Below are 19975 nucleotides of genomic sequence, written 5' to 3'. Positions count from 1 at the left end.
CGTTCCTTCCCTCGTTCCCTCTCTTCATGCCTGACTGGATCATTTCTAATCATGCAGAAGATAAAAGAGCTGTTTGTTTTCCGGCTCCCGTGGGGACGTCGACGTCCAGGCGACACTGTTTGTGCGAAACTTAACGTCGATATGGAAATAACGTTCGCGTGATGTCACTCAAGGGGGTGTGGTCAGGTTTAAATCAGTTATCATTGTGCTCACCTACACCTTTTACTGCCAAAAGTATGTGGACACCCGACTGTAAAATCTCGTTCCAAAGGTTTTTCTGTTCCATAAGTACAATTTTGTAGAGAGCTCTATAGCAGATCTTTCACATCTTCCAACCCCATGGAAAGCATATCTTCATGGAGCTGATTTTGCCCAGAAATGTCCTCCTGGAACACGTTTGGGGTCTTTAAGTTCAGGTGACATCTGCCCAGTCACTGCACCTTAATCCTATTGATCTGCTCTGGGATGAACTGAATCACTCCAACTGTGTAGAGAAAGGAACTGTCCAGGTGCTGAAAGTGTGGAAAGCTCTTCTTCATGAAGATTTTTCAATGGAAATAAAGTTCTGGATATTTATAGATTTGTGTCTCTCAAAAACCAAGTGACTCATTTCGTGTGTGTGTGTGTGTGTGTGTGTGTGTGTGTGTGTGTATACGCAGTGGTCCACGTTGTGCGTTACCTTGTCAGAGTGGAGCTCGGGATCCTCCTGGCACAGCCGGTACAGGAAAGACTTGGGCTCCCGGCACAGAGTTTGCGTGGTTGTGAGAAAGTAAGTGCCCCCCACGTTCAGTCTGACCCACCGTGACGAGCCGGTCAGCATGCACGCGGGCGAACCCGAACCCGGACCCGCGCTCGTACCTGGACTCGGACCCGCAGCGGTGTCCATCACTGTGTCTTTCTGCGCGCGCGCAAACTAGACCGTCCGATCTGATCCGATCTGTATCACATGAGTTTGGGAAATAAAAGTGGGCGAAAAAGTGCCAAACTTACGGGGTTGAAGAGGAGCCCATGCCTGGTGCGCGGATCTCCACACTAGAACGAGTGACAACACACACACACGTGAGCGCGCTTTACCTGGCGGGGTTGCCAGATCGGACAAAATCCCCATCTCACTAGAGGGAGCTCTGTTAAAGGAGACTAGTTCTGAAGGCCACTTTTTAAAAAAACACACACACACACACACAGCTATAAAGATGATGAGTAGGCATTTAGCACTCCGAGAACTTCTCTAAGCTGAATATGAAGACGAGGTGGTGAGAAACCTGGGCCAAGTCCAAGACTAAAGTCTAGGGTTACCAGTGGAAAGGTGATGCAGGTGGATCCAAGTCCAAGATCAACCCTGCAAAAAAATGTCAGATGGTACTGGTGACCAGATCACGAGTCTGAAGATGATTTTCCTTCTGTGGTGCAACGGATGATGCATTCTATGAACTATGAGACCTATGTGGGGATTTCATTCTGGCTGCACCCCAGGCCTCCTCACCTACATCAGTAACCTGACTTCAACTAATAATCAGCACAAAATCTTGTGGAACATCTTCCCAGAAGAGTGGAGGGCCACGTGTCCACACACGGTTGACCGTACAGTGCATCTTGCTTTGCAAAACAGGAATCTTTGAAGGACATGTGTACGGTTAAGAAAGAAACTGTAGAGCCGCCTGGTCCCTCATGAGATCTCTCTCGTCGCTTATCAATAACTTTTGACCCTTTTCGACATCCATGACCTGCATCACCTTAAAGTCTATTGGGCTTCATGTTTGCCATATATGGTTATTTGGGGGCGTTTTTTATGCAAATTAGTGTGAAAATGGCCAAGTTGATGCATGTATTGTGTGTGTGTGTGTGTGTGTGTGTGTGTGTGTACACAAACTCTTTTACAAAAAAGACAGGAGGCGGAGTCTCTGTCGGCCTAAACCCCTACATGCTTTATTTCAGTTCTAGGTGGTGTCGAGCTCGAGAGCTGGACGAGGAAGAATACACACAGCGCCGAACGCAAACGCACGCTCCGCCCACATGAGTTCACACGCTCTCACACACACACACGTACACGTTACACGTACACTCGCTCACGTGTGGACCGAGCCTGTGAATGGCAAAGGCTTTAAATTATCAGAATATGAGTCGATCACTGAGCAAATAGAAAATGTTTATGATATAGTAAAGAAGGAAAAAAAAAATGAACGAACGAACGAACGGGGAAAAAGAACTGAACCGAAAAAAGAAAGAAAAAGCTGTAAAATATCATAGTTTACAATAATTCTTCACATTCAAAAGGCTTTACATTTCGAAATAAAGAAAAGAAGAAGAAAAAAAAAACACAGCAAAGGCCCTCGAACGTGACTTCGATCCAAATATGATTCTCATATATTAGAATTTAAATAACACACAGGAGCCTGGGGCCCCCGAACGGAGCCTGGGGCCCCCCCGAACGGAGCCTGGGGCCCCCCCCGAAAGGAGCCGGTGGCCCCCTGATAACCTTATACAAGAATAAAAATACAAAAACCCGGATCCAAGAGTCGCCTCGCTGCGCTGCGCTCGCCTCCAAGGTCAATATTACATCAACTATACATCACAGTCATCAGTTACCAACCAGGAAGAAGACACACACACACACACACACACACACACACACACACACACACCCCTGCTCATGTCTCCACTCAGAAACACACACAGTCCCATTGCGAAGGATTCGAAAGGAAACACAAAACAGAAAATCAGTCGTGTGGTTGGCTGATGGAGATGAAGGAGGATGAGGATGCAGATGAAGAAGGTGGTGATGATGATGATGATGATGATGAATATACCCTCAGGAGAACTCCATTACCCAGAATTCTACATTGAGGTGATGATTGCAATGGTCTTTTTCTTGGGGAGAAAACAAAAAACAAAAAGACACACACACACACCAAATCCTCCAATCAGATCAGCTAGACCAGCTACTGCGGCCAATCAGGGCAAAGGACCCGCCTTAACTCTATACGCAGACCAATCGGACAGACCCCCCCACCGGACAGAGAGCCGAACAGTGGAGGTGTGTCCTGTTCTGTGATTGGTTGAAAGGGTGATGGAGGAGGGGAGGGGGAGGGAAAGGGGTGTGGCCATATGGGGGTGATTGGTGGATCCTATACGCTGGGGTTCTGGTGTTTGTGGTAGATCTTCCTCCACACTTCTTGTATCTTCTTGCACCATTTGTCAGCGTTGCCGCTCGGGTCCATCAGGTAGTAGGTCCGGTTTGGCTGAAACGAGTCGGAACGAGCGTGAGTACGAGGTCGAGTCAAGGTCATAGGGCGTTCTGGGTAACGAGAAAAAAAAGTGTGTGTGTGTGTTTACCGTGTGAACGAAGAAGGTTTTGAAGTTCTTGGCTTCGGGCCGCAGCTCTGGTGACCAGGGAATCTCCCCTTTCAGGACCTTATTCACCGGATCTACGTAATACAGGTGAGGACCTTCGGTCAGGAGCAGCTGCCTGCGGCGTGCAAACAGACCCTACACACACACACACACACACACACACCTCAGTAACACTACACACACTCTTTCAGATCACAGACGCAGGTGTGTACTTACCTTGCGCTTGTCCACTGGACCCATCTTCAGGATGAGGTTGTTCTCCACAAACTGGTGCCTGCAAAACACCACCAATGAGATACTGCCAAAATCTCCAGTGTACACGCTGTGTGTGTGTGTGTGTGTGTGTGTGTGTGTGTGTACCAGGGGTTTGCGGCACTTTGTTTGTCCAGCAGGAGGCGCTTCTCCTCTTCGCTGAACTGCAGGTCCAGCTCCATGCTGTTGCTGTCCAGCTCGTGGACGTGGATGAACTGATCCACGCTGGGGGCGGGGTTACACACAGGAAGTGGACTTTCTGACGGCTCGGCCAATGAGGGCGAGGGGCCGGGCTGCGTCACCTGCATACTGCTGAACTGACTTAGGAGATCGTCATACTGAGAGAGAGAGAGAGAAAAGAAAGAATAAAAGGAGAGATAAAAGAAAGAAAAAAGAGAGGGACAAGAGAAAGAAAGAAAAAAGATAGAAAGAAAGAGGAAACATTTTGTAACAATGTTTAGGAGTTCATGAGTCTGGGTTTACGATTGATGTGTGTGTGTGTGTGTGTGTGTGTGTGTGTGTGTGTTTACATTCCCATAGCAGTCCTCATCATCCTCGGACATGGCAGGCAGGTAGGGGGTGAGTTTGGGCGGAGTCTGCAGGTGTAAGTCGTCCCAGCCAATCGACTCGAAGAAAGGGTGGGATTTCAGCGGCTCGTACCCGCCCATTTCCTCACAGCCAATCCGCTTGCAAGGATCCAACAACTGAAAAAAAACAATACAAAACAGTCACACTTCATCCTTTTTTATTTATTTATTTATTTATTTCGATCCTCTCACCAGAAGTTGCTCCACTAAATTCTTGGCTTTGGGGAAGAACTTCTCAGGAAACTCGTACTCTAATTTAATAATCTTCTGGAATATGAGATACTCGTTTCTGCAGGAGGAAAGAAGATCGAGAACATGTGAAAACGGACTTATCAAAAAAACCCTTAATAATACAGAGGTGTACATCTCTCACGCTGATGTTCAGCACTAGAAGTGGACAGCGCACACTCACCCCGCTCTGAACGGTGGTAACCCGGCAACCAGCTGGTAGATGATGCAGCCTAACGCCCAGAGATCCGAGCTGCGGGAACAAGCGGAGAGTTAGCGCGCGAATGGCGTGAAAGCGTCAGCGGGGCCGCTTGAACGGCGCACTTACCTCTTACAGGCCGATTTCTCTGTCAGTAACTCCGGGGAGACGTACTGAGCCGTACCGACAAACGAGTTCGCCCGAGCTGGAACAAGAGAGAGAAAAAAAAAACGTCAATCAAGACACATACATTTCCAACACGGAAACGTGTGTGGATTCTCGATGCGATGTATGTGAGGGCCGCTTCTTTTGTGTCCCTGCAACAGTAATTGGATAAATATATAGCTGATTTTGGGGCATTAGCACCCCCTGGTGGCTGAATGAAATTTTAAGCTTAATAAATCTCCACAAAATCCAGAGGAACATCATCCCAGAGGAACGGAGCTTATTGTAGGTAAATAATGGACCCTTATTTGCTTGAATTGAGAGTATTGTGTGTGTGTGTGTGTGTGTGTGTGTGTGTGTCTTACCCTGCCTACTTTCAGAAGAAAGCTGTTTGGCCGTGCCGAAGTCTGTGATCTGAATGTGCATGTCTTCACTGAGCAAAATGTTCTCCGGCTTCAGATCTCTGCAAACACACATACACACACATGTGAAACCCTGTTTACACACACACACACACACACACACACACACACACACACACACACACACACTACTACTGACTCGTGATCCTGACCTGTGGATGATGCCCTTCCGGTGGAGGTACTCGAGCGCGCAGACGATCTCGGCCGAGTAGAAGCGCGTGCACGTCTCATCGAAGGAGCCGATCTTGCGGATGTACTTCAGGAGCTCGCCGTTCTTCGCGTAGCTCAGCCCGAAATCTGTTCACGCGCTCAGGAACGTGCGAGGCGTGAGTTAGAGCTCGAGGGGTTTTGACCCTTTTCTCTCTCCGGACGCGTTCGGGAATAGAGTTTAATCCATGAAGCCAATCAGAATCGAGAGGTTTCCATGGGAATAAACTGGGAATTTACAAAAAATGCATGTCAGCATATAACAGGGAAATTTAATTTAGTTTAAAAAAAAAAAAAGCAGAGTTTAATTTTCCAAGTTTCCAACTCCCAGTTCTCCAATTTCCCATGGAAAGTTTTCAGAAATTGTGCAACGTTAGTGAAGAAACCCAGAGGAACCACGGAGAAGAACGTGGCCTGAAGATCAAATGTGGCCAAATTCTTTTTTTTTTTTTCTGTGTGTGTGTGTGTGTGTGTGTGTGTGTGAGGCATCAAGGATACACAGCTTCTCCTCGTCCTGGAAAGTGAAGTACAGCTTGACGAAGAACGGGTGATCCAGGATGGACATCACATCCCTCTCTCGCTTCACGTACTGCGCCTTGTTCTCCTTCATGATGTGGCGCTTCTCCAGGATCTTTACTACACACACACACACACACACACACACACACACTATAAAGGCTCAGTTCTGCATATGTAGAAAATATTGTTCATGTGAGGGGGCGGGACTTAATGGATCCCTAGCTCCACCCATGAAAAACAATGCGCATGTGAGGGGGTGGAGCTTAAATGGGGCTTCTAACAAATTGGAGAACATCATGCAGGGGGGAAGAATTCCTTACTTGCGTATTCCTTCCCCGTTGAGTGCTCTTTCGCCAGGACGACCTACGACAAAGCAAAAAAAAGGAAAATTAGAATGGCCATTTCATTCCTTTATCCATCCGTCCGGATGAGTCAGTACCTGTATCATGTGACAGGAAGTCATGTGACTGAGTTTTGATCAATCGGCACAATACACTAACATGTGTGTGTGTGTGTGATTGGGACGTACCGTGGAGAAGGAGCCCTCGCCCAGGATTTTGCCGAATTTGAAATCCTCGGGTCTCTTCTTGCGGGGCGGAGTCGGCTGAGGGGGCGGGGCCTGGCCCTCCATGCTGCTGCCGTGGCGATGGGGTGCTTCCTGCTGACCTCTTACCATGGACTGGCACGGACAGAGACCAGAGGAGTGGAGGGGTACGACATCATACTGCACAAACAAACAAAACAAAACAATCGATCAAAGTGTTCAACACACAAAACGAATCGCAGACCGAACGAGACTCGCGCTTCCCTGCAAACTTCCAACCGACCACTAGGGGCCGCCAAAACCCCGATCGTCCTCCCCGTACCGTCGCACGCTTTATTCCTGTTATGCCACAGCGGATGTTTTTTCTGTCTATCTCTCTGTCGCGTTGTCAAAAGCATTGGGACTGTTTTTTTTTTTAAATCACTCGTAAGTGTTTCTTCTCCAAAATGTTTTCCACAAAGCTGAAGGAACTCAGCATCTCTGGATGCGTTCGCGTGAAATTTTACTCGTCACCTCAACAACATTCTTATAGTGGGGTGTCCACAAACTTTTGGCCACAGCGTATTTTATCCCCACAGTTCAATCCTCAATCACCACGTGCACAGGGAGTCAGATTTCTTAATGAAAACCTGTGTGTGTGTTGCTGACGGATAAAAGGAAGGAGTCTCCAGTGCGTTACTGATCGGAAGCTTGGAAGCTGAAGTCCCAGAGTACCTCCAGATTTCTTCTGTTGGGCCCCTTTATCCCTGTCTGCTGAAACATGTCTGACCACGTCAGTGTGCGGTGGTGTGGGGGCGACATGGACACGACGACATTCTCCTAAACAGAACCATGTCCAATAACACATCAGGACATGTCCCTCTGCATCACCATGATCGTGAGGCGTGTTCTCACTCTCACACACACACACACACACACACACACACACACACACACAGAGAGAGCAGGAGTGAAACATGACATGATGTGCACTTCAAGTTAAAAGTCCATTCAGTAGAAACAGGCCTCACTACCAACTCACCAACCAGCTGACTAACAATAAAACTAACCAACTAACCACAGAACTATTCAACATTCGATTAACCGATCAACAAACTAACCAACACACAAACCGGCCAACTAAATAACGCTGTGTGTGTGTGTGTGTGTGTGTGTGTGTGTGTGTGTGTCAGTGAGGCTGATCTGCTCCAGTCAGCACGGGTTAAGGCGTGAACACTAAACACCTGATATGACCTGAAAGTTGGAGCTCCAGACTCTCCACCCGGCAGCGCTTCACCTTCCCATAGATCTGAACTGTGCCTAGCATAGCATAGCATAGCATAGCATAGCTAGCTGCCGCAATTAGCCAGCGCCTATCCTAGCCTAGCCTAGCCGTCCCAAACCCAAAAATTACCCGACAGCCGCTTCCTCCAAACTGCAGTAAAGTGATAAATATGACGCTCTCGGGGACTCTGGTGTTTCCCCGTCCACGGTGAAGAGACACTCCTGTCCCCGCAGCAACACGGCTACAAGATGCTAACTGTTATGCTAAAGCTGTTAGCTAGGATTGTCTTTTGCGCCCGTTTTCCGCCCTGGCCGCGCTTCCCATCTCAGGCCTCGGTGCGACACGAGCTGTCCTCTGATTGGCTGGCAAACCGGAAGCGCGTCAAGAAACCGACTAATCGCGGAGCTCGAATACCGGAATACGGGTGGCCCAGAGCACGGCTGTCTAGCCTCCTCCTCCTCCTCCTGCCGCGGCGGTTGAACCGAAGCCTCCCCACACCCGGATCCCCTCCACCGCCGCGGGGGAAACGCTGCGGTACGCGCGCGACAGATTGTCCCGCGGCCTCGAGCCCCGTCCCGTATCGCTACCCCGACACTCACCATGTGACTGGTGGCTCTTGCCATGGACGCGCTCGGCCACGCTTTAATACGGATTAAATAATCACGGAGCCCGCAGTCATGGCCGCCTTGCGCCGCGCGGCTCACCGCCGTGACGTCACTCCACAACAACGCCGCCGCAGTCACGGAGTCGCGGGGACGCGCTCGGGATCGCGGGAGCGCGCGCCCTCTGCCGGGGATTTGGCGAAAGTAAATAAAAGACCGATATCGCGATACAGGACCGATATCGAGCTACCGTTCTAATAAAACACTGAAGACGTGATGAGAGAGAGAGAGAGAGAGAGAGAGAGAGAACTTACAAGGAACGTGGAACGTTCTGAGATGTCCTACAACTTCAAACGGATGATGCTTTGAAAAACTAATCAACACTGAGACACTTCCAGGACAGATATTTATTCAGAAACATAAAATAATCACATGACCGTGTGTGTGTGTGTGTGTGTGTGTGTGTGTGAAGAAGCTGGCAGTAATGTCCTCATACACTTTGGACCAACACGTTTTTTTTTTCCTCCCTCATTCGTCACGTCTTCTTTTCATCTTCACTTCCTTCCTCTTCGACGTTCTCCTTCTCCTTTATCTCCACCTCATCATCATCTTCCTCCTCGGACGTTTCTTCCTCTTCGCTTTCAGTCACTTCCTCCTCCAGCCTGCAGTGCAAAACACGTTATTCGTGTGTGTGTGTGTGTGTGTGTGTGTGTGTGTGCGTGTGCGTGTCTTCGTACCTGAGTGGCCTGTTGAGGTTCATACACTCCCTCCCTGAATCCACATCGAAAGGATCTGTCACACACACACACACACACACACACACACACACACACACACAATCATCATACACCGTTTCATGAAACACAAGTAACGTTAAAAGGTCACGTGACGTACCGAGCTCCTCCTCCTCAGGGGGCGGGGCGGTGAAATACTCCTTCTCCACCGTGAGCAGTTCCTCCTCCGACCTGCAGGTGGCGTAGCGCTCCAGCAGGGTCTTATTGAGCTCGAGAAACCCCAAACCCCATTTAAACTTCTTCAGCAGGAGCTCAGCGAGATCTCGGAGACCTAACACACACACACACACACAGTGTATCAGAGTCTGGATCTTCATCCTCTGTTCCTCTGAACGTTCCTCAGGTGATTACCTACGATGCAGAGGGTGGCAGCGTACGCCTCCACGCAGCTCAGCTTACACGGCTTGCCGTAGTTCACCGGATTCGCCGCTACCAAATACGGCAGCAGCCGCGGGTGGGAGCCGATCATCTTGCTGAAGGGCGTGTCCTCCAGCCTCGCCCACGAGCAGTCAATCACCGCGACTCCACAAGCCGCGACCGTCTCCCTGATAAGCACAGAGCAGGATAGATTAAAACGGAAAGTGGGCGGGATCTCTGGCGGGGCGGGGCGGGGGCGGAGCTCACCTGTCGGCAGGTGTGACGTATCTGGTGGCCATGGGGCTGAGGACCAGGCCGCTGAAGCGCTGGTTCAGGCGCAGGCAGCGCACCAGGCCTTTCCGTGCCAGCTTGCGTCCGGTGCAGCGCTTCGGGTCGCAGTGACCCAGTTCCCACATGGCCAGAGGACACGGCAACTTCACACACTCCGACGCTCCGTCATTGACCTCTGCACCTTCACCGCCTGAAACACACACACACACACACACACACACACGCACACCTGTAAGACAGATGATCAGCACAGCAAACAAGAACAATCATATTTAAAAAAAGACAGATATCGTTGTAAATACAGCAAACGTTGGTATCGCGACAGATATCATGAGACGATAGCAAAACAGTAATCACAAAAAATAAATATAAAAAAAAAGCCCGATATTGTAAAATAATCGCAAGAACCGATATCGCGGTATTAATCGTATCGATATATCACGCCGACCCTTTACAGGTATCCAGTCTCCTATATAAAGGCCCACCTTCCGCCCTGTCCTGCAGTTCCTCAGGGAAAGCTCCCAGCCCCTTCCCCTTCATCCGGTGCCGCTTGTCTTTGCCCCTGCCGGTGTGTCTCTCGGTCTGAAACGGCTTTTTGCGCCCCATCGCTAATACACTCACTTCCCGAGGCAGTTGCCGCTGACTAGCATGCTAACACCGCTACCAGGCGCGCAGTCAAGCCCCGGATGTGATCCATCGTTCTGATTGGTCTACAAAATCGACGGGTCTTTTTCTATGCAGCGTTCAATCTAAAGCGCAACCCGATGCTTCCTTCACGTGCTCGCGGATTTCAAAAGGTTTTCGAGTTGCACACAATCCCAAAAAAAGATTAACTATTATATAAAACAGTTTTGGATTCACGCGTGTTTTTTTTGTTACTTGTTTTGAATTTGTTTTCTGGCTTGTTTTTGTGTCATCGAATTTCAATAGTCGACTGTAGCAATTTTTTTTTAAAGTAAATAAAAAACGAACAGCCTTCAGTTCATCCTTATATCATTCACGCGCACAAAATAATTCACTTCAGTTTCAACTCCAGTAAAAATTCCAGTAAAAACAAACAACCCCCTCTTTTTTTTCGCTTTATTCGAATTAAACTCGACAACAGAGCCGAACGCGTCCCTACAGTGAACGCACCCCGGGAGTCACGTGATCAGAACCGCAGAAAACAATGCGGAAGTGTTGATAATCATGTCGATGTTTACATTAATAAAAGACATTCCGTGCAGATATGAGTCGTGTCTTCATTCCGCCCGTGTGTTTGCCCATGTTGGCCTTCATCGGTAAGTCTTAAATAAGATAATGACACGTGTGATTGTGTTTATTATGGTCTATCATGTGGTGTCGTCATAACAACACTGTGTTCCAGTGGCGCAGGTTCTGGGTGGGAAGATGAAAATCGTAGAGGAACCGAATACATTTGGGTAAGTAGAAGAGCACTGTAATATCCAGACAGAAAAGGTTTACAGAAGCGTGTCTGTCACGTGACCAGATATTGATTGGAATACAAGTGAAGACCACGTCTCCAAAACCATTAATCCGGTCCATAAATTCGGGTAAATCTGGACCTAAGATCTGCTGAGATGATCAGGAGAAACCCCTCCTTGCCCTTCACATCACTCTCTATTCTGAAACATTGGGATCGACTTTCTTAGATCTTTCAGGACCATAAGTAGGAGGCGACTCGAGAACTCTCCAGCTCCTATTAAACATCACTCAAGTCCAGATCTTTGTTCTCAGCACATCTGGATTGCGCCCTGTGGTCATGTTGAGTATTACAGGTTTGTCCGGAACAACCGGTCACGTGTAAATCGTGCATCTTGTTCTTTTCCCCACTCAGGTTGAATAATCACTTGCTGGTGCAGGGCAGCCGTCTGCAGGCCCGGGTCGCCCCGTCGCCCGTCGCCGGACCTCGTCATCTACATCACCTGGCGGGAACCTGCTTCCACTTCACCGAGTCCACGTCAGTATCGTAGGTCCTCGATGAAACCCTGCGTAGGATCGCAGCGGGATTCACGTGTGGTTTTTTTTCTTTTCTTTTCGTTCGAACGTCACAGGTACAAGTACGACTTCTGTCCGTTTCATAACGTCACGCAGCACGAGCAGAGCTACAGGTGGAACGCCTACAGCGGAATACTGGGGTGGGTTCGCATACACGTGCACTCGCGCACACACACACACACACACACACGTGAAGGGAAAATAAAAATCAGACTTGGTTCCTCTGTGTGCAGGATCTGGCAGGAGTGGGAGATCGAGAACAACACCTTCACAGCAATGTGGATGCGAGAAGGAGACGCCTGTGGGAAAAAGAAAAGGCAAACCAAGGTGTGTGTGTGTGTGTGTATGTGTGTGTGTGTGTGTGTGTGTGTGTGTGAATACAAATCTTTTGAAAGAATGTAAAACCCACATGAGCACGTTCTCTTTCAGGTCCTCTTCACGTGTGGGAACAGCAGCAGGCTGGCCCGGGTGTCCGAACCCGAAACGTGCGTGTACTTCCTGAGCTTCGAGACGCCACTCGTTTGCCACGTGCACGCCCTCCTGGGTAAACGTGACCTTTTTAAAATATATATATATTCTATCAAAAGTTACTGATGTGTGTGAACAAGCACGTGTGGGTGGAAAAACCAAGTGTCCATATACTTTTGAGCCATGCATGTTACACGGTGAGAAAATAAGCGTGTGTGTGTGTGTGTGTGTGTGTGTGTGTGTGTCGCAGTGTATCCTGCGTTGAGCGAAAAACTGCAGAAAGAATGGGACGAGATCGAACAGGCGCGATACGAGGAGCTCATCACCGAACAGGTCAACACACACTCACACACACACACACACACACACACACGCACACACACACTACTCATATATTGACGTGTCTCTGTCCCGGGGTTTTCAGGGCTACAAGAAGATGCTGAGGGACGTGTTTGAGGAGGCGGGGTTTCTGAAACGAGCGACTCCGCCCCCAAAAAAGGAGCAACAGACATCAAGCGACAAACACCTGAATCTGGACCAGTGCACTAAGGTAGAAACGTGTGTGTGTGTGTGTGTGTGTGTGTGTGTGTGTGTGTGGGTGGGTGTGTGAGAGAGCAGAACTAAATGAAGTGTGTGTCGGCAGGATTTCGAGAAGCAGCGAGCGGAAATCGAGCGACTGCGATCTTTACTCAGCCATCACAACATCTCCTACGAAGCAGACACAGGTGAGACACACACACACACACACACACACACACACAGTTACACTGTGCGGCCAAAAGTATTGGGACACCCGGCATTTCCACTGAGATGTTCTCCTTTTCTACACGATTGTGTAGGACGTCTTCAAATGATAAATCATCGATTTATTTATTTTGCGATATTGCGCCATCTGTCTTTTTTTTACGGTATTGCACTCTGTCCTTTTCTTCATTTTTAAAAAAGATATCAGATATTAAATTTAAATACAGATATGAATATCAGGGCCATTATAGGAAACTCGAAACTTTCAAGAAAGTCACAAATTTACGAGAAATAAACGAAAAATCATCGAGTTTTAAACTCTGAAATTTCCAGTATGATGATCTGGGAATTGTGTGCTAAAATAACAAGTATTTCCTGTTTGCTAATTCCAGAAATTGAAAACGAAAGGCGTAACGCAAAACAGTTGGCGTCCGATCAACCTCGCGAAATGTACATAAAATCTCGACTTACAACTTGAAAATTTGGAAATTCCCGCCCCTTCCCTTTCAGTTATTTATTATTTTTTTCTGATATTGGCTGTAATACACCGTCGTATTATATGCGGTTTTAAGAAAAGACGTATATTGTGATAACTTCGAAAAAAAAAAATACTATTGCAGCAAAAAACAGACAAAAAAAACAGATACAAAAAGAAAGACAGATACTGCGATATTAAAAAAAGTGATGGCAGAGCATCAAAAAAGTCAAGATAAAGAGAAATATAAATATATATATTTTTTAAAAGATGCTATTGCATCCCATCGCCACTAGGGAGTTTACACTGATATGAGTGTAAAGACATGATATGGAACTGTAATGGGGGGGATAAGCCACACCCACATTTTTTTTTTCTTTTTTTTCTTTGTAGGAAGACCGACTGTCCCGCTGGCCACCGTGCAGGACCAACACCTCCGGGGTGACACGGGGCTCCTGGGCAATCCTTAGCACCCCCACGTTGAAAAACACACACACACACACACACACACACACACACTTTGCCCTATTCCAAATAAAAAAAACTACAACGAAAACATCATGTGAAATGTCATTTATTCATGAAACACATGAAACATCATGAAACCGTTTTTCTTTTTCTGCATTTTGAAAGTTCCACCCGCCCGGTTCTTCTGATGGACCTGCTGGAGGAGCTTAAGATTCCTGGCTTGTGCTCCTCCCAGGATTATTTGCTAGCAAGAGTTGCGGCTCTGCGCGACAAAGAGGCAGAGCTAGCGGATTTAACGTTCAATTCAACAGTCCCTCTCCGTTCACTATGGCGTCGCTTCGTTCATCTCCTGAATCAGTCGCTTCAACCATCTGTATCTCGGTTTTCGGTTCTTTGTTCTTCTCGACCCTCATTTCCAGATTGTCGGTTACGATCCGATACCTTCTCCAGACGTCCTCGACAACGTTGTGGAAGTATGCCTGGACGTCAGGGAGGAGCGTTTTCAGGATCTGGGTTTCCGCCTCGATCTTGGCGCCATATGTCTCCCTGATCTCCTCGATCTCGCGCTTGTGCCTCTCCTCGATGTCGCGTTTCTTCTCTGCGACGCTATCACTCAGCCTTTTAATCTGCTCTCGGCTTTGCCTTTGCATCTCCAGCGCCTCCTCCATCTGCGTCCCGAGCTCCCCTCGTTCCTCGTCCGTCTCCGCCACCTCAAGCTTGTCCTGCAGCACCGACGCCATCTTCTCCCAAGCCTGCATCGTCTCGTGTTTTTTCGCCATCAGCTCTTTCACTGCCGAGACGTACTCGAGGAACTCGTTTTCGAGAACCTCCGCCTTCTCGTCTTCTTCTCGCTGTCTCCTCTGCTCACTTTTGTGGCGGATCCAGCTCTCCAGGTCTTCCAGCTGATCCTGGCGCGTCTCGCTCAACGTGGCCACGGTCTTCTGCAGGAGCTCCGGGACGTCCTGGTGTTCGTTCGCTTGCCGTTTCATCTCCTCGTCTAGTTCTCGATCTTTGGCTTGTAAAACCACCCGGAGCTCCTCGACCTGAGCATTCTTCTCCTGCAGCTTCTGCCCTAGAGTCTCCAGTTCCTGCAGGCACATCTCCATCTCCCGAGTCACGTGCTTCACATACTCATCTCGCTCTTTCGCCAAATCCTGCAGGTCCTTCTCTCGATCGTGGAGACGAGCCGTCTTCTCACTCAGCGCTCCTGCAGCGCTCTGTAACTGCTCCATTTTATCCGCGAGATCTTTCTCCATGTTCTGCAGCCGGTTCTTCAACTCTTCAAAGGTGAAAGGAAAAACAGGCACTGCTTAAATTCTGGCTTTTAGATAGAAAAAGTTAACGAATCATCCTGCTCGGATCAGACGCATGCTCACCGGCTATACAGAAGGATTCCTCAGCGTCTGCGGAGTCTTCTGCCATGATCTTCGGTCCGTCTGAGGATTTGAGAAGATGATCTTCAGGCAAGAGCACAGAAAGATACTCGGACAGGAAACACAGACTTTTACCAGGAGCAGGCAAATTTGACCTACAAATTCGTATCACGTGAAGACCTTCAAGGAACAGTTCGCTTGGACTTTAAGCACAAGATGGAGATGTTCTCTTACAAGGCAAATGACGGACCAGCGCTACTCTAACTCACAGCACTCATCTCAACCTTCACTCGTCCACTGATTCCTCCATCATCTACCTCTGCTCCACTCATCCATGCTTTTCTTCTGCTCCACTGATCTCTCCATTACCACTCCAACACGAATCCCTCCATCCTCTACCACTGGTCCACTGATCTCTCCATCCTCTACCACTCCACCACTGATCTCTCCATCCTCTACCACTGTTCCACTGATCTCTCCATCCTCTACCACTGATCTCTCCATCCTCTACCACTGATCTCTCCATCCTCTACCACTGTTACACTGATCTCTCCATCCTCTACCACTGATCTCTCCATCCTCTACCACTCCACCACTAATCTCTCCATTTTCTACCACTTCACCACTGATCTCTCCATCCTCTACCACTGTTCCACTGATCTCTCCATCCTCTACCACTCCACCACCGATCTCTCCATTTTCTACCACTCCACCACTGATCTCTCCATCCTCTAATACTGCACCACAGATCCTTCCATCCTTTCCAACTGCTTCACTCATCCTTTCATGCTCTACCACTTCACCAGCAATCTCTCCATCCTCTACCACTAAACCAATTATCCCTCCATCATCTACCACAGACTACCGATTAATTCCTCCATCCTCTACCAACCACTGCACCACTGATCCCTCCATCCTCTACCACTGCTTCATCGATCCCTCCATCCTCTACCAACCACTGCACCACTGATCCCTCCATCCTCTTCAACTGCTTTACTGATCCTTCCATCCTCTACCACTGCACCAACAATCTTTCCATCCTCTACCACTGCACCAACAATCTCTCCATCCTCTAAAACTGCACCAACAATCTCTCCATCCTCTACCACCTGCACCATTGATCCTTTCATCCTTTACCACAAACCACTTATCCCTCCATCATCCACCACAAACCACGGATTAATCCCTCCATCCTCTACCACTGCACCACTGATCCCTCCATCCTTCATCACAAACCACTTATCAGTCCATCATCCACCACAAACCACTGATTAATCCCTCCATCCTCTACCACTGCACCACTGATCCCTCCATCCTCCACCACCTTCAACACCATCACAACACCGAAACTGTACATTTCTAGAAAGTCTTTAGATCCAGACCTAAAGCTGAAGTTGTGTAACCGACTGTATTCATCCCAATAGGGAAATTAAAGTCTCTCTCTCTCTCTCTCTCTCTCTCTCTCTCTCTCTCTCTCTCTCTCCCTCTCTCTCTCCCTCTAACTCGGGCCGGTGTGTGTGTGTTGACACGTTTTGACAAGTTTAGGTTGAGAAAAATACTGAGGACAGATTTATTATAATGGACAGAATCCAGGTGAAGAACTCGCATTAAACTCACATTAATTTTTACTACTGTTAATTATTATAGTTAATATACACAGTGTGGTCAAAGTTTTTGGACACCTGACCATGTGATTGGTGAGGTTATGGTGCCTCCAGCTTTGTGGGAACATTTTGAGTCAAGAAGAACATGTGGGTGGAATAGTCGGGTGTCCAAATAATTTTGACCACGACGTATAGTTTTAATGGCTTTCACCTGCAGTCTGCTCTTCAGGACGTTTCTCTCGCCGTTTCTTCTCCTCCTCTTCCTCCAGCTCTCGTTCTTTGTCCTTCAAAACGCCCTGGAGCTCCTCGACCTGCGCGTTCTTCTCCTCCAGGTCCCGTCCCAGCCGCTCCACGTGCCTCTTACACGTTTCCAGCTCTCTCAGCACGTCTCCCAAGCGCTCCTCGTTCCGGATCGCCTCTCGGCTCAGGTTCTCCAGGTCCGCGTCCTTGTACAGCAGGAGGTTCGACTTCGTCCTCAGCATCTCGCCCGTGGTCTCCAGCTGTTTGGTTTTATCCTCGAGCTCTTTTTCACGTTGCTGCAACAGATTCCGCAGCTCTGAAAGCGAACGGGCTCGGTGAAAACGTGCAGACGTGCACCGGCTCACGTATCTCCTGAATACGTGTACTCACCCAGTATGAGGACCGACTCGTCCATGTCCATGCCGTCCTGCTCCGTGAGCTTTGGTCCTGCTGAAGATCCACAAACAAGATCGTTTAAGCCATGGACAAGTTCTCTAGATGAATTAGTTTGGGCAAAAGTATTGGGACACCCAACACTTCAATCTCCAACCCCCACACACACTTTTGGGGTTGGAGTTGGAAGATGTGAAAGATCTCCTTCTCTAGAACCCTAAACACCCTTATATTAAACACCCTTATTTACGCTGACTGCACCCCAGGCCTCCTCACGGTCCAGCAAAACCTCAAGACTAGAAAGCGAACTTACTTCCATCAGGTGAAAGTGGCTCCATTCCTGGACGGAAGACAAACCAAAGATCATGAAGAATTAATTTGCACGTGGCAGCGACTCGTCATATTCACCACGTATAACAACCCAATCCCAGGACTCACCTGACATATACAAATGGATCGACTTCTCCACCTTGTTGTGGCCTGTGAGCACCTGACAGCTGTAGGTCCCCGTGTCCGTGGGCGCGATGGACTTCAGGACCAGGGATACGTTCCCTCTCTTCAGCTCCGAGGTCATGAGGCTCGCCCTGCCTTCGTAGCCCCTCCCGACGCTCACCTGCCCGTTTTTATACAGGTAAATGCACTCCGTGCCGCGGAACCACCGCACCTCCATGGGCACGGCGCTGGTCTCGGGCGAGAGGTGAGACGAGAGCGTGATGTCATCGCCGGGGAAGGCGTACACCCGGTTATAGCGGCAGATCAGTAGGAACATTGCTGTGGGCGAACCAATCGAACGGTACACATCTAAATATTCGCATGAACCTATGGACCTCGGGTACAAACGTCCCTTCACTTGAGCTAGGAGACTTGCTCCATCATGAAATTTAGGCACTAAGCCAGGATTATCCATCGAGTTGGAAGATCTCCTGCTCTAAAGCTTTTTTAATTTTGCACCCCGACTGCATCCCAGGACGCCTCCTCCCCTTCACTATCCTGTCTTGTGGACGTGGAACGAACCAAAATCCCTTTTAAAAATCTCCAAATAAAATCTAGACCACCACCTTATCGTAACAGAAAACGTGCTAAAAAATAGGTAAGTCCACCTTGCAAGAAAATGGTACGGTCCACCGAGTGGGTGTGGCCGCCCTATGGCGGAGCTCGAGTTGAGTAATAACGCCTTTTTGGAGAAATGAGCTCTATGCTGTTTTTTTTAAACAATTTTCATTTGAACAATTTAGTTTGTAATAAATGCAAAAACAAGTCCAAACTGAACCCTTTCATGTACGACCTCTACATGACTTTGAGAAGCAGTGGAAACCTAAAGAAAGGGTACATTCAGGTCTTACCTGGTCCCTGTAGCGCCGTGCTGCTTCAAGAAAACACTGCGATCTAACGCATATATATACACACACACACACACTCGCAGTTACATGTGGACACACCCGTTTCTGTCAGCTCCGATCAAACACTTCGAGCAAATAGTTGAGCGCACTGAATCCGCTGCAGGCTACGGCACAGGAATCTCCTCTGCCAAGAAAAATGGGAGCCATTATTATCTCCACACCTATTTATACTACTGGGACACGTTTTTCCAACCGCACGAGGTTCCCACAAACTTAGAAGGTCTTCGGCGTGCGACGCAGAACCTGTTCCAGATTTGCTTTCCAGGGGGTTGGAAGATCTCCTGCTTGAGAGCTTTTAAACCGTATTGGGATGAATTTCTCAACCCCATGTCTGGTCTCCTCACCCAAATCCAGATCAGTACCCGTCCTTAATAACACCCTTCCCCCCAAAGCGGGAAACGGGAACTGAATGTGGAATAAGGATGCTCCAAAAAAAAAAAAAAAACACGTCCATATATTTATGAGAACCAAGGCTACAGTCGGGTGGCGCTCTTTCAGCCCGAAAGCCATTAATAAAGCGAGATGTTTTTTTTCGCTTCATTGAAAATTCGGGCTCGGTGCCATGGGAATGTTTGCTCTGGCGTTTCCCAATGCGTGCGCCTCATTTACTTCGAGACACCGTGATTGGCTGGAGTCCAGAGTCGATGTTCGGCGGCGTATGTTTTTGTTATTCGCGTCGTTCGCAGATTACGTTACGTAAGAAGCGAACAACACGAGGTGGAAAAAACCCAAAACCCAAAAACGCTCAATAAAAACACGATACATAATATTTAAAAAAAAAAAGACAAATCGAAATATCGCCACTAATATTATTAACGCGCGATCGATGCCTTTAACGCGACACACGTTCATTCACGACGTCCGTTTCTTTACTCGGATTTGACAAAAAGAAAAAAACACCGGAAAATGTATTTTTTAATCAATAAACTGATCCAGAATCCGCCACGACGCACACATCCGGCAATTAAAAGCGTCCGTGTGGAAACGTAGCGGAAGTTACGTTTGCCGTTCTGATGATTTACATAAAATT

The 19975-nt window shown here is 48.3% G+C and overlaps 5 protein-coding genes across 10 annotated transcripts in view; 1 reads left to right on the top strand and 4 right to left on the bottom strand.

Annotated features, from left to right (window-relative positions):
* kctd5b (potassium channel tetramerization domain containing 5b) overlaps positions 1-19975 on the bottom strand; it is a 33107-nt gene that overhangs the window by 3246 nt on the left and 9886 nt on the right. Inside the window, exons 1-2 of one of the 4 annotated variants that reach the window (XR_006925370.1) lie at positions 9154-9170; positions 680-2644 (exon numbers count right to left, since the gene is read on the bottom strand). Coding sequence is in view for 1 of the 4 variants with exons in the window: in XM_046847031.1 (XP_046702987.1) it covers positions 680-886 (207 nt within the window). In the remaining 3 variants the exon portion in view is untranslated. Of the gene's footprint in view, positions 1-679; positions 2645-9149; positions 9171-19975 lie in introns of those variants that run through there. The other 3 variants (XR_006925369.1, XR_006925371.1, XM_046847031.1) reach the window with 3 other exon arrangements.
* pdpk1b (3-phosphoinositide dependent protein kinase 1b) lies at positions 1899-8494 on the bottom strand. 2 transcript variants are annotated; one of them, XM_046847022.1, is made up of 14 exons: positions 8338-8494; positions 6460-6654; positions 6251-6293; positions 5910-6047; positions 5357-5501; positions 5148-5245; positions 4747-4822; positions 4603-4671; positions 4383-4479; positions 4134-4307; positions 3712-3941; positions 3568-3625; positions 3334-3486; positions 1899-3239 (listed from the first exon to the last, which is right to left on the bottom strand). In XM_046847022.1, exons 1-14 carry the CDS (start codon positions 8359-8361, stop codon positions 3126-3128), a joined length of 1614 nt encoding a protein of 537 aa, XP_046702978.1. In that variant the 5' UTR covers positions 8362-8494; the 3' UTR covers positions 1899-3125. The 2 variants fall into 2 exon arrangements, with proteins under 2 accessions (XP_046702978.1, XP_046702979.1); XM_046847023.1 differs by lacking the exon at positions 8338-8494 and adding an exon at positions 7868-8024.
* On the bottom strand, positions 8733-10480 carry tsr3 (TSR3 ribosome maturation factor). Its single transcript, XM_046847030.1, has 6 exons — positions 10268-10480; positions 9759-9972; positions 9486-9679; positions 9235-9405; positions 9078-9132; positions 8733-9002 (listed from the first exon to the last, which is right to left on the bottom strand). The coding sequence occupies exons 1-6, from the start codon at positions 10386-10388 to the stop codon at positions 8876-8878; spliced, it is 882 nt and encodes a 293-aa protein (XP_046702986.1). The 5' UTR covers positions 10389-10480; the 3' UTR covers positions 8733-8875.
* gnptg (N-acetylglucosamine-1-phosphate transferase subunit gamma) lies at positions 10903-14023 on the top strand. Its single transcript, XM_046847029.1, has 10 exons — positions 10903-11062; positions 11149-11203; positions 11620-11742; positions 11837-11920; positions 12014-12107; positions 12210-12324; positions 12499-12581; positions 12673-12798; positions 12892-12973; positions 13861-14023. Exons 1-10 carry the CDS (start codon positions 11011-11013, stop codon positions 13935-13937), a joined length of 891 nt encoding a protein of 296 aa, XP_046702985.1. The 5' UTR covers positions 10903-11010; the 3' UTR covers positions 13938-14023.
* On the bottom strand, positions 14030-19290 carry LOC124384290 (trichohyalin). Of its 2 annotated transcripts, XM_046847021.1 has the most exons (7): positions 18889-19290; positions 17984-18316; positions 17859-17885; positions 17543-17602; positions 17124-17468; positions 15312-15371; positions 14030-15214 (listed from the first exon to the last, which is right to left on the bottom strand). In XM_046847021.1, exons 2-7 carry the CDS (start codon positions 18312-18314, stop codon positions 14235-14237), a joined length of 1803 nt encoding a protein of 600 aa, XP_046702977.1. In that variant the 5' UTR covers positions 18315-18316; positions 18889-19290; the 3' UTR covers positions 14030-14234. The 2 variants fall into 2 exon arrangements, with proteins under 2 accessions (XP_046702977.1, XP_046702976.1); XM_046847020.1 differs by lacking the exon at positions 18889-19290 and having other exon boundaries at positions 17984-18846.

The sequence above is a fragment of the Silurus meridionalis genome, chromosome 4 (genome assembly GCF_014805685.1).
Source record: "Silurus meridionalis isolate SWU-2019-XX chromosome 4, ASM1480568v1, whole genome shotgun sequence".
NCBI classification, from domain to species: domain Eukaryota; kingdom Metazoa; phylum Chordata; class Actinopteri; order Siluriformes; family Siluridae; genus Silurus; species Silurus meridionalis.
Note: the sequence above shows the minus strand (reverse complement) of the source record. Positions and strands in the feature narration are given on the sequence as shown.